The following is a 13,950-nucleotide window of genomic DNA, read 5'->3' as shown; positions in this document are numbered from 1 at the left end:
TTCAATTTCAACCGTTTAAATATTAATGATTAATCTTGTCCATTCATATATTTGACTTCCCAATTATCACAAATTTTTATAAAAAGCCGGTTTTCATTAATTTAGTGAATGGCGGAATGATTGCACGTGGGTGTAATGATTGCTAAAATTGAATAAAGAAATAGAACTTTCTCTCTCCTCGATTTTCTCTCTTCATTCAAACACTATAGCTTTCTCTCTCCTCGTTTTTCTCTCTCTAAAAACCAGTTAACTGGCGATTGTTGCTTTTCGAGCGTGTTCTCTCTCCTCCATTGTTGCTTTTCGAGCTTTTTCTCTCTTTTCTTTCACTTGTGAAGTTGTTTATCGCTTAATTCTGTTTCGTTTACTTATTTTTTTGAGATTTTTGTTAGTTTAAATTGTTTTCGTTCTTCGATTTTTAGGTTTTTTGATTTTGATTTTGTTTTCGTTTTTTGTAGTGTTAGTTTCAGCAATGGTGAAGAAGAAGATTACAAAGAAGGCTGTAGATGCTGAAGAAGGTGTGTTTATTTAAATTTTTCATCATTTTTTCGAATTTTCAATTGAATTCTCGCTTATATATGTCGAATTAGTAGTGCATGTTATTTTTTATTGTTTTCTGTTGATTTATTATGCATATTATGATAATTGAATTTCAATTTTGAAGTTATTATGTTTAATTTTGCTTTATTTTATTGTTCATTGTGGTAATTGGTTCAAAATTTGATATATATGTGTTGTGGTGTTGTTACATGTTAAACAAATTTTGCATGTTTGTTTTCAGAAGTTTTATTCATTATTCTTCAAATTTTGATGTTAGGTTTTAGTTAGATTATGAGAATAGTATGCATATCTGCATTGTGTTTGTGTATATGTGTTTGAGTACCAGTAATATGTGCATTGTGCATTGTGTGTGAGTAATATATATATATGTTATTTATATGCATGACAAAGGTTATTTTATGCTTTGAAAAGGGTCACTTTATGCTTTGAAAAGGGTCACTTTATTCTGTCAAAAGGGTCACGTTTGTATTTAAAAGGGTTACTTGTTGTAGTTTAAAGGGTGACTTTATGCAGTGAAAAGGGTCACTTTATATAGTTAGAAGGGTCACTTTATGTTTGTTAAAGGGTTACTTTTTAGTTAAAAGGGTTACTTGTTGTATTTTAAGGGTGACTTTATGCAGTAAAAAGGATCACTTTATTCTTTTAAAAGGGTCACTTTTTGCATTTAAAAGGATTTTTATGCATATATTCTAAATTTTCCCATGAGTAATTTGTGAATTTGTAATTTATGGTTATCCTCTGTATTAATTAGATATAGGTGGTTCAATAGGTGGATATCGTTATAAATCGCCTTCAAGGGGAAAAGGAATGGGTAAAGAGCCTGCTAAAAAGAACAAGACAACTCCTAAGAAGGACAAACCAGAGTCTAAAACTGTGAAGGCTAAAACTGTTCCTAAGAAGGCCAAAGCAGAGCCTCAGAAGGTTAAAGCAGCTCCTAAGAAGTCTAAAATTGTATCTAAGAAGGCCAAAGCAGATGCTGAATTGCAAGTAGTTTCTGATTCTGATTCTGATACTGTTGTGTAAGTATAAATGTTTTTTGTTTTGTATTTTTTTAATCATATATATCATGATTCTGATTCTGATTCTGATATTGTTTTACTTATATTATTATTATTTAGGGAAAAAAGACCCTTGATTGCAAGGTGCAGACCACACACATTGGAATTAATGATGAGTACTTTTAGTCCTAATCAACAAAAAGCTATTGAAGAAATAGGTTTTGGTGGTTTATTACATCTGAAATTGAAAACTTTGAATCGTCAAATGCTACATTGGCTGGTTGAACACTTTAATGGTGGTAGCTGCATGTTCACTATTGCTGCTGGTAAAGAGTTCGTAGTTACTAAAAATGATATATGCGATGTCTTTGGCTTGCCTATGAGTGAGATTGTTGTTCCTGAACTTCAGAAGAATCCTGAAGAAGGTAGTGTAGATAAACGTATCATTCAGTCATGGAGACTTGATTATGGTCTTACTGAGAAGCAACCTCTGCATTTGTCAAAAGTGGAGTCTAGGATGGTTGATTTGGATGATGGTGGTGAAGAATTCAAGAGATGTTTTGTGCTACATGCTATGTCTAGCTTCTTAGCTCCTACTACTAATAGGACTGTTTCATTGAAGTTGCTGAAGGCTGTGGAAAATGTTAATGAAATCAAATCATTTGATTGGTGTTCATATGTTTTGAAAAAATTAAAGAAGGCTGTTGTGAAGTATAAGAATGATGAAAATGCTCAAAATGTAAGTGGTTGTTTGCTAGCTTTGCAAATTATGTATTTTCATCGATTAAATTTCCAAGGAGAAAAGGAAAGTAGTACCCTTCCTTTGATTCAACATTGGACTGATGCGAAGATTAAGAAGCGGATCAATTTGGAGATTAAAGCTGATGATTTTGGGCAGGGACCATTGGATACCCTTACATAACCTGTTTCACAGCCTGAAGTTAGGGATCCTGTAACTCCTGTTGTTAAGCAAACTTGTGGTCAAGGGGCTTCTACAAGTGGTAGAAGTGGCCGCATTCTTGCATTTGAGCTTCCAGAAAGTGTGATGACTGATGATGAAATTAAAGAAATTTCAACTGATGTAAGGGTTCTTTTTTTTTATTTTTTTATTTAGTTATTATCTCTTTATATGCACTAAAGTTACCCTAAATATTCAGTTATAAGGGTTACTTTATGCATTTTAAAGGGTAACTTTATGCATAATAAAAGGTAACTTTATGCATTTAAAAGGGTAACTTTATGCATATATCATGAATTTTCATTTGTTTTTTATTTTTATTTTTTACATTTGTATAGTTTCTTATTGGTTCATATGTTTGCAGGCTGTTCATGAAACATTTCTTTTGGTCAAAAGAAATATGGATGTATTATTGTTGGTTCAGTCACAGGGTTTTCAAACCTTGAGTGATATGATTGCTTCTCGCAGAATTGAATCATTATCCTCTGATGATCCTGTTGTATTTTCTCAAACACAACAGCTACTTTCTGATCCTCATTACCTGAAGCTTTTAGATGGTTTAATTGAGGAGTGTAACAAGATGAAGTCTATTCATGAAATGTTTCGTGAGTTTTATGAACCTGAAGGTCATAACAATGATGTTCCTGATAATGAACCTGAAGGTCATAACAATGATGTTCCTGATAATGAACCTGCAGAAGATTTGAATTTGAAAAGGTCTGAGGATGATGTCAATGGTAAAGGAAAAAGTGTTTTGATGAATAGGTCTGAGGATGATGTTGGGCCTTCTGTAGCAAATGCTTCTAGACGTATCGTCAGAGGCAATAAATCTTTTTGCTCACTCGACTGTGGGCCAGTAGGTGTGGATGTTCCTTTTCTTACTTTGTTTTTGAGGGCTAATGCTCGGATTTTCAAGAATTTGCCCAAGTTACATTAGGAAATTCTTGATTATTGTTTACTGAAGGATGATTCAATGATGAGGAAGTTAAGTGTCATTTTTTATGATAATTATATTTTATATGTTTTTTTTCCTTTAATTTTTTTTTTAATGCTTATCTTATTTTTTATTGCTGCAGTGAGAATCTTGTTACTATTGGGATGAATTTTTTAATTCCAAGAGAAGACATGGTATCCCTGGTAGCTCCACTTAGAATTAGATGGTGTATCATTGATTGCTACTGTCTGTATTTGAACGAGTAGGCATGTTTTGATTCTGGTCCTCGAAAATTCTTCTTTGGTGTGAGGCAAAGTGTAAGTAATTTGATTTTTTTTTATATGCACTAAAGTTACCCTTTATGTGCACTAAAGTTACCCTTTATGTGCACTAAAGTTACCCTATATGTGCACTAAAGTTACCCTTTATGTGCACTAAAGTTATTATCTTTTTCTATAAACAAGTTCTCATACTTTTTAATAGTTTGCATTCTTGCATGTTTGTGAAAACATTGGCAAAGGTGAAGTTTCACAAGCTGTTAATGATTTGCACGGTTTATGGGAAGGTTGGGTGTGCTATGAGAATCCTGAATGTGATATTATGGATGCTGAACTGGTATATTTCATGATAAATTACTATCAAAACTTTAAAAAAGTTCTGTTTTGTGTTAATCTGTCTAAATCAGTGTTTTAATTTTTTCTGTTTCAGATATATTTTCCTGTTCTTATTGAGAATCACTACATTTTGTTTGTTATTGATCATACAAAAGAGGTGGTATATTATCTTGACAATATCATCTGGCGTGATGATGCTCTTTAATATACCAAAGAATTGTCTTCACACTTGGTATGTTTACGTTGATTCATTGTTATGTTTCTGTTTACTTATTGTTTCCATTTAAATTTTTTTTTTCTTTTTTCTTGTTTTATTTTATTCTAAACTTTTATATTTTATGTCAGTGTGATCAAATGGGTGTTTTTCACGGAAAAAGAAATCATCCAAAGAGTTCTCAGCTACCTTCTTATAGGTTTCAAATTGCTGAGTTGGAATGGAGAAAAGAAAAAGTTGACAATTTGGACTGTGGGGTGTTTGTCATGTATCACATGCTCCATTTTGTTGGTGAATCGTTCAAATTAAATGAACTGAAAACAGTAATTATTTATCTGTACGACACTGGTGCTGTGTGATTTGAATGAATCTAGGAATGATGTGTTGTCAGAATTAGAGAAGTTCAATGAGAAGAAGAAAGATCCTGCTTATTGCCAGGAAATTGAAATGAGAAGAAAGGATGCAATTGCTGCAAAGAAGAAGAAAGATAATGAAGAAAGAAAAATGGCAGCTGAAGTAGAAGCAAAGGCAAAGGCAGACGAAGAGAATCCCAAAGGAAAAAGGGCAAAAAAGAAGACAGACAAGTACACTCCTTCTAAAGGGTGAAATGACTGTTAGAAGCAAAGGTTGATTAGGTCTAGGAGTATTTTTTGAACAATGAAAAAACTTAATGTTTGTGCATATACATCAAGTTAAATGATGTAATTAAACTTAGTGGATAGTTTTTGGTTCTTTTGGAATACTGATGTATGTGCATACATTAAGTAATTTGAAAGGTTCTTGTGTATGTTTTTTGGGGTCACTTTTGTGCATAAAAAGGGTTACTTTGTGGCATAAAAAGGGTTACTTTTTATATTTGATAAGGTATACTTTTTTGGGTAGATAGGGTAACTTTTATGCATGAAAAGGGTAACTTTTATTGACAAAAGGGGTAACTTTTATTACCAGAAAGGGTAACTATTAACAAAGAAAAGGTTGATTTAGTGGATAGAAAGGATAAGGTATACTTTTTTGGATAGATAGGGTAACTTTTATGCGTGAAAAGGGTAACTTTTATTGACAAAAGGGGTAACTTTTATTACCAGAAAGCGTAACTTTTAGTGGATATAAAGGATAACTTTTATGCATGAAAAGGGTTACTTTTATTCATGAAAATGGTTACTTTTATACGTTAAAAGGGTAACATAAGTTGATGTTTCCAAGAATTAAACATCTGCTAAAAAAAGTGTCAATCACATTTTCATTAAACTTGTCATAGAGTAAAAAAACAAAAGAAAATTAGTTTAACAATACAAGGTATATTAATTTCGAAAAAAAAATGTTCTAAAAAAGATCTTAAAAGAGTCGTAAGTTAGGTGTCTTTGATCCAAATTCTGAATTTGGAGGTGGCAGTGCTGGTTTTCTTTTTCTCTTGCTTTTTTCAAGTCCTCCTTTTGCTCTCTTGCTTCTTCCTTTTGTTACAGCCCTTTTAGGATCAAGTATTTGTGGTACACTTGTGCTTGTACTCGATGCTGAAGAAACGTCAGTATTGCTTTGAGTGATGTCTGCCACATTAGGAATGTTAGAAGCAGCTTCTGCACTTTCTTTCTGAGCAGCACTAGCAAGTAAGTCTTCCACCATTTTAAGACTGTTTCTGAAGCTTTCTTCCATAAATGCTCTTGTCTCTTCATGTTCTTGACTTTTTAAGATTAGATTGTAGAATTTCCTCATCATTGTTTGCCTCCATGGAATATATTGCTGTTTAGAATCCTGATTCTTCAACCTATCCCATGCCTCTGTTTTTGCAAACTTAGTCCATCTTTTTGAAACATACTTATCTGGTATTCTTGTTACTGAATGCAAATGTAGAATTCTGATGCAATGATAACATAACCATCCAGATGCTTCAAAATTTTTGCAAGTGCACCATACAGTCTGGCTCTCATGTATATAGTTTACTTGATGTGCAGACCATGGCTTGTCTTCTAGTGTTACTTGATAAAGTAGGCATTCTTCATTACTGCCTAACATCTGAACAGTTGTTGCCATAGAGTATCCAAACTCCTCTTCAAAATCTCTAAAGAGTGATAAAGTGAAAACCTGTACATCAAAATCATGTAGGTTCATTTAAATTGCCATATATTAGGTGTAATTTATGTAGTTGTCAGTTAACTTTTTACCTGTGCAGCATGCTTTAGCATTCCAGACAGAGGCAATGAAGTGAATGCTATTGACTTGCTACAGGTAAACTCATCATATTTCTCTGTGCTTCTCCAACGATTGGTTGTCTTCTTAAATATGGTATAAAATTCTGTCAAAGTAGTTGCTTTACTTGCTCTAAATCCTATAGCATGATTAGTGCTTTCACTCCTTTGTGACGATAAGATTCTTGCTGAAAAGAAATCTCTACTAAGGGCAGGACACCATTTGTCTTTCAACTCATACACTCTTTTGTACCAAGAGTGTTCTGTCAACTCATATTTCTGCAACATTGCCTGCCACTTTTCTTCGAATTCTTGTTCTGTCACACACATCTTTAAGCACTGGTTAAATGCAAATTTGAATTCTTTGTCTTTTTTAAGAGCTCCAAATCTGGTTATGGCATTTTGCTCCAAATGCCATATACAAAGTCTATTCCTTGTATTAGGAATCACCTGCATTGAAAATAAAGGGGTCACTTTATGCTGTTAAAAGGGTTACTTTATGCACCAAAAAGGGTAACTTTATGCAGCTAAAAGGGTAACTTTTATGTGAAAAGAAAAACTTTATTGTCAGATCTCAAATCTGTAAGATGTCAATATAAATCTTTTACCTCCAGAATTGCATTTGCCATTGCTTGGTCCTGGTCAGTGAATATTGAAGTTGGTTTTCTATCCTCCATAGCTTTGAAGAAGGTTTGTAATAACCACACAAATGAATCTGTCGTTTCATCCCCAATAAAAGCACATGCAAACATACAATTATGCCAGTGGTTATTTATGCCAACAAATGGAGCACATATAAGATTATATCTGTTGGTTCTGTATGTTGTATCAAAGACAAGAACATCTCCATATATCCTATAGTCTTCTAGCATCATTGAATCTCTCCAAAAGATATTTTAAATTCTTCCTTCTTTGTCAAACTTCACTGTAAAAAAGAAGTTTGGATCCTCTAATTGTTCTTGACTTAAAATGTTCACTAAAGTTTGAGCATCTCCAGCCTCAATTTGTTCCATTCTTAACCTTGAGCAGAAATTCAGGTGATCTACAACACTATGGCCTACATGTTGTTCTCCTCCAGCCTCTGTAGCCATGTAATAGTAAGTGTCCATTGTAGTTAGACCTGAAGATTTCATTGTTTTGATTGCTTCAGCTTTTTCCTCTGTCATTTGTCTTTCATAACGATGCAAATAATGCCACTGTGGCTTTGTTATCTCGTGGTTATGCTGAATAACATGAGACACCACCTCAAACTGTCCTTCTTTGTTCACTTTTGCTCTTATGCATGCCTTGCAATTTGATCTTGTAATGGCTACTTGTCTTGGCTTTCTTGCTTTTACATTTACATCCTCTTCATCAACCATTTCAACTAACTTTGTTTTCTTCTGACCTGAATGTCTCTTTCCCTCAGCAGAACACACATAGTTTTTCTCAGTTACTATTTTTGTGTGTTGTTTGAATCTAGTTGTATGTTTTCTTATTGAAAACCCCAGTATAGCAGCATGTTTTTCATACAATTCCAAAATTTCTTCAAAAGTTTCTCTTACCACACCAACAAATGATCCTCTAAGATCTAAACCAGAAGCATCAATTGGATTTGTATCTGTTATTTAATACAAACAAATCAGATAATAACCACAGGCAGCATAAAAAAAGGGTAACATTCGTGTGAAAATAGGGTAACTTTTATGCATGAAAAAGGTAACATTTAGGCATTCAAAGGGTTACTTTTTGCATACAATCTGAATTTTCAGCATACAATCTGAGTGTAACATTTGTGCATAAATAGGGTCACTTTTAAGCATGAAAAGGGTAACATTTAGGCATTCAAAGGGTTACTTTTTGCATGCAATCTCAAAAGTTCTGCATTCAATCTGAGGGTAACATTAAGGCATAAGTACGGTCACGTTTATGCATGAAAAGGGTAACAATTATGTATTCAAAGGGTTACTTTTTTGCATACAATCTCAAAAATTTATAGAAATTACCTTCAGTTGCATTTGTTTTGGTTGTTTGTTCTGAATTTGAATCAATTGATTTATCAGGAACCATTTGATTTTCAGCATTGTGAATTGCGTCTTCTGCATTCTCAATTGCTTCATTTGCATTATCAATTGCTTCATCTGCATTGTCTGGATGGTTGAATATTGGTACGAATTCATCTCCAAAACAATAAATTTCTTCTTCTTCTATAATCGATCGATTTAAATCGATTTCAAATTCAGTCTCAATTTGCCTCTGTTTTTGTAGCAATTCGTGAATGAGATTGCTGCAATTTGTTGTATCGAAAGTCGAATTCTCCATTGATGATCGATTTCTGCAATTTGTAAGTTTTCTCACCTTTTTTCTCCTCGATTGATGATCGAATTCTTCTATTTGTGCGTTTTCTCACCTTTTTTCTCCTCGATTGATGATCGATTTCTGCAATTTTTGTGTTTTCTAACCTTTTTTCTCCTCGATTGATGATCGTTTTCTGCAATTTTTGCGATTTCTCACTTTCTCTCTCCTTAATGGATGATCGAGAGCTGCGTTTTCTCACTTTCTCTCTCCTCCATTGTTGTTCTGCGTTTTTTTGATTTTTAGGTTAAATTCCGCGATTTTTAAAAAAAAAACAATAAATAAGTTTCACGTGAGAAAAACCCGATGTACAGTAAAAATACTGTACACCGGGTACATGCAAATGGAACTGCCCAATTATACTTAATTATAAAAATTACTTTATTTTTCACAAAAAAAAAAAAAAAAAAAAAAAAAAAAAAAAAAAAAACAAAACTGCAAAAATAACTTCTTTGTCGCTGCCATTGATGCAGTTTCAACTCTTCCAAGTATTCACCTTCAACATAAATCTCCATTAGATAGGTATGGAGGATGGATCAAAGTATAACAAAAAAACAATCAATGGAAAACTACCAACTAACCTAGAAAAAAGGAATATGATTTTATACATTGGATAGTTTTATTCGAGTTACATGGCTAATTTGACACTCTGTAGCATAATTATACACTTCATAATGATTGAATTATTGCTCTCCATAATTCTTGTACCAATTGATGGATTTCATATTAAGCAGTTAAGTGCATTGTTTTTTTTTTTTTTGAAACCAAGTTAAGTGCATTGTTTTGTTCTTCGTACTTTATAGAATTTATCAATGGAGTAGTTTAATTTTTTTTTTGAGGGAATGGAGTAGTTTATTGTGTAGAGGATTAAGGAAAAAACGGTTAAACAATTTTTTTTGATATTTTTTATGGTCAACTTAAATCAACGGTTCTAATTTACATAATGATAATTAAGGGCGTAGATTTTGTTATTGTAGTGGCTACAATTTTATTGTAACCATTGCAAAACTGTTCATTAAATTCATGTATAAGAATAAAATTAAAATTAAAAAAACGCATATTGTTGTAAGATTACTAAAGAAAAGCTACTGTCGTAGTGGAGGATCGACAATAGGGGCATGACTGGTTGGTTGATAGCCACTTGAAGATGCAATGGCGATGAAATACATGGTTGCAACGAACCAACCTGACGACATCCACCCCTTCCGACATCATATCGAGGGGTTAACTTGGTCAAGGGTTACTTTTGACCGAGAAACTCGATTAACCCCGACAACTCGAGTAATCCAATACCGAGAAACTCAAGTAACCCTTGCTGCACGGTACAACAGGCTGCATACAAAAATTTGTGAGTTTATAATATAAAGTATAGTTTGTGGGATATATTTATTTGTTCATAGAAGAGAGAAATAATTGAAAAAAATAAAAAGTGTAAATGGGGTTGGTTTGAGAGAAATAATAAAATAGTTGTGATGGACTCTTACCAAAGCAAGTAGTGTTGCAATTATTACAGAACGAACTGTGACAAGGGTTACCTAAGTTATTTTGTTAGGGGTTACCCGAGTTATTGGTACGTCATGGGTTACTCGAGTTACTCGGTCAGGGGTTATTTTTCGGGTTAGGGCAAGGGCTATTCGAGGGGTTCACTCAGTCAAGAGTTACTTGAGGAGTTACTCGATCGGGGGTTACTTGATCAGGGGTTACTTGAGGGGTTTACTTGGTCAAGGGTTACTCGAGGGGTTAACTTGGTCAAGGGTTACTTGAAATGTTACTCGGTCAGTCAGTCAAGGTTTACTTGAGGGGTTACTCGGTCATGGGTTACTTGAGGGTTTACTCGATAAGGAGTAACTCAATCGAGGGGTTACTCGGTCATGGGTTACTCGAGCTACTCGATCAATGGTTACTCAAGTTAGTTGGTCAGGGGTTATATAAGGAGTTCAGTCAGGGGTAACTTGAAGGGTTACTTAATCAGGGGTTACTTGAGGGGGAGAGGTTACTCATTAAAGGGGTTACTCGAGGGGTTCAGCCTTGGATTACTTTAGGGGTTACTTGAGGGTTTAGTCGATAAGGAGTATCTCAAATCGTAACCCTTGATCAAGTAACTTGAGTAACCCCAACAACTCGAGTAACCGCTGACCGAGAAACTCGAGTAACCCCGGCAACTCAAGTAACCCTTACAGTATTTACCAAAAAAAAAAAAAGTAACCCTTACTGCATGGTGCAACATGCTTTATTTGTTTGCATGAGATAAAATAATAAAAAAAAAGTGTAAATGGGGTTGGTAAGAGGGAAATAATAAAATAGTTGTGGACTCTTGCCAAAGAAAATAGTGTTGCAATTATTAAGAAACGAATTGTGGCAGGGGTTACATGAGTTATTTTGTTAGGGGTTACCCGAGTTATTCAGTCTGGGGTTACTCGAGTTACTCGGTCAAAAGTTACTTGAGGGGTTAGGACTAGAGTTGCTTGAGGGGTTTACTCTATTGGGGGTTACTCAAGGGGTTTACTTGGTCAAGGGTTATTGAGGGGTTATTCGTTCAGGGGTTACTCGATAAGGAGTAACTCAAGTAACCCTTGACCAAGTAACTTAAGTAACCCCAGCAACTCAAGCAACCCCTAACCGACAAACTCGAGTAACCCCGACAACTCGAGTAATCTTATATCGAACTCGAGTAACCCTTGTTGCACGGTACAATAGGCTACATAGAAAAATTTGTGATTTTATAATATAAAGTATAGTTGGTGGGATATATTTATTTGTTCGTATGAGAGAAAAATAATTAAAAAAAAAAAAGTGTAAACGGGGTTGGTCAGAGAGAAAAAATAAAATAGTCGTGGCCTCTTACCAAAAAAATTAGTGCTACAATTATTACGAAACGAATTGTGGCAGGGGTTATTTGAGTTAGAGGTTACCCGAGTTACTGTACTCGGTCAGGGGTTACACCTGAAGGGTTGGGACAAGGGTTACGCAAGGGGTTCACTTGGTCAAGGGTTACTTGATGGGTTCGGACAAGGGTTACTCGAGGGGTTCACTTGGTCAAGGATTCACCTGAGGGGTTGCTCGGTCAGGGGCTACTCGAGTTACTTAATCAAGGGTTACTCGAGTTGCTACTCGGTCAGTGGTTACTCGAGTTACTCAGTCAGGGGTTATTTAAGGAGTTAGGTTAGGGGTTGCTTGAGGGTTAGTCAGGGTTTAATCAATCAAGGGTTAATTGACGGGGAGAGGCTACTTGATTAGGGGTTACTCGAGGGGTACAGTCATGATTACTCGAGGGGTTACTCGGTCAAGGGTTACTCGATAAGGAGTAACCGAAGTGACCCCTAACCAAGTAACTTGAGTAACCTAGTAACCCATGACCACAAAACTCGAGTAATCCCATACCAAGAAACTCGAGAAACACTTGTTTCACGGTACAACAAGCTGCTTACAAAAATTTTTGATTTTATATTATAAAGTATATGTAGTACATGGAATATATTTATTTGTTCGTAGGAGAGGGAAATAATAATTAAAAAAAAGTGTAAATAGGATTGGTCATAGATAAATAATAAAATATGTGTTGACTCTTACCAAAGAAAGTAGTATTGCAGTTATTATGAAACGAATTGTGGCATGAGTTACCTGAGTTATTTTATTAGGGGTTTCCCGAATTATTCAGTCAGGGTTACTCGAGTTACTCGGTTAGGGGTTACTTGAAGGGTTGAGATAATGGTTACTCGAGAGGTTCACTCAGCTCGATCATGGGTTACTTGGGGGGTTACTCGATCTGGGGTTATTTGAGGGGTTCGGATAGAGGTTACTCTAGAGGTTCACTTGGTCAAGGTTTACTTGAAGGGTTACTCGATCAAGGGTTACTCGATTTACTCAGTTAAGTATTACTTGAGAGGTCACTCGGTCATGGGTTACTCGAGCTACTCGGTCAGTGGTTACTCGAGTTACTTAGTCAGGGGTTATTTACAGAATTCAGTCAGGGGTTACTTAAGAGTTCATTTAGGGGTTACTTGAGGGGTTAATCAATTAGGGGTTAGTTGAGGGGGAGGGGTTACTCAGTTAGGGGTTACTCGAGGGGGTCAGTCATGGGTTACTTGATCAGGGGTTATTCGACTTACTCGGTTAAGTCATACTCGAGTTATTTGGTTAGGGGTTACTCAAGGTTTACTCGGTCATGGGTTACTCGAGCTACTCAGTCAAGTGTTACTCGAGTTACTTGGTAAGGGGTTATTTAAGGAGTTGGTTAAGGGTTACTCGAGTAATTCGGACAGGGTTACTTAAGGAGTTCAGTCAGGGGTTACTTAGTGAGTGGTTACTTAAGGGTTCAGTCAGAGGTTACTTGAAGGGTTACTCATTTGGGGGTTACTCAAGGGGTTATCAAATCCCTTTTAATAACCTATCCATAAAACTCAAAAGCTAACCAATTATAATGTTGGCCCATCTTCTTTTGGGCTTTCCTATTGTAACATTTCAAATTAGGATCAAACTTATTTTTGTGCTCTTTCGTACTCCAAAAAATATCATCAAGGTCCATATATCCACAACAACAGAAATTAGTCTTACCAAACCACATAAATACAGCTACATTTTTTACAAGCATAATAACAACAATAAATTAATAAATATATATCTCATACCAGTTTCTCTTCCTGATGAGCCTCATAACGGACAGTAAACGTAGTCGCAAAATCAGCCATTCAAGTTCTTAAACAGATTACTAGATATATGCCTATACTTAGCTTATAATCACAATTTAATGGCTAATTTTTATTTGATAGCAAACAATGCTATATATAAAACAAAAACAATGCCAGAAATTTGTATCACATTAGATGCAATTAAATATAGCTTTGACAAGAAAACACTTGAACAATATTCTGTTTTCAGAAACTGAAATAGCACTCAATTTCAATAATCTTTATACCAGCCATAATAACAAGTCAAGTAAGTTCAAAAGAGACATAATGATCTACACAAATACCACATTAACTTATATTCCTCTTGATATCTTTACTTATTAATCTCCAATATGCCATGCAAAACTACATTTAGAATGCCCACTGACAATTGCTAGCTAATTTAGATATCTATATGTTGACTTCTTTGGACACATAATAATATGTGACTTAAAACTATGCATACACGGAAAGCAATATGAAACATATT

General features: G+C 34.7%; 1 protein-coding gene across 1 annotated transcript; it reads left to right on the top strand.

Annotated features, from left to right (window-relative positions):
* The first annotated feature begins 412 nt into the window (after positions 1–412).
* Positions 413–3,451, top strand: LOC145583807 (uncharacterized). Its single transcript, XM_081640779.1, has 5 exons — positions 413–515; positions 1,310–1,577; positions 2,163–2,199; positions 2,491–2,637; positions 2,879–3,451. The coding sequence occupies exons 1-5, from the start codon at positions 470–472 to the stop codon at positions 3,449–3,451; spliced, it is 1,071 nt and encodes a 356-aa protein (XP_081496905.1). The 5' UTR covers positions 413–469.
* Positions 3,452–13,950: the final 10,499 nt, after the last annotated feature.

The sequence above is a fragment of the Chenopodium album genome, chromosome 16 (genome assembly GCF_948465745.1).
Source record: "Chenopodium album chromosome 16, dcCheAlbu1.1, whole genome shotgun sequence".
NCBI lineage: Eukaryota > Viridiplantae > Streptophyta > Magnoliopsida > Caryophyllales > Amaranthaceae > Chenopodium > Chenopodium album.
The sequence above is the reverse complement of the archived record's forward strand: the minus strand, read 5'-3'. Positions and strand labels throughout refer to the sequence as shown.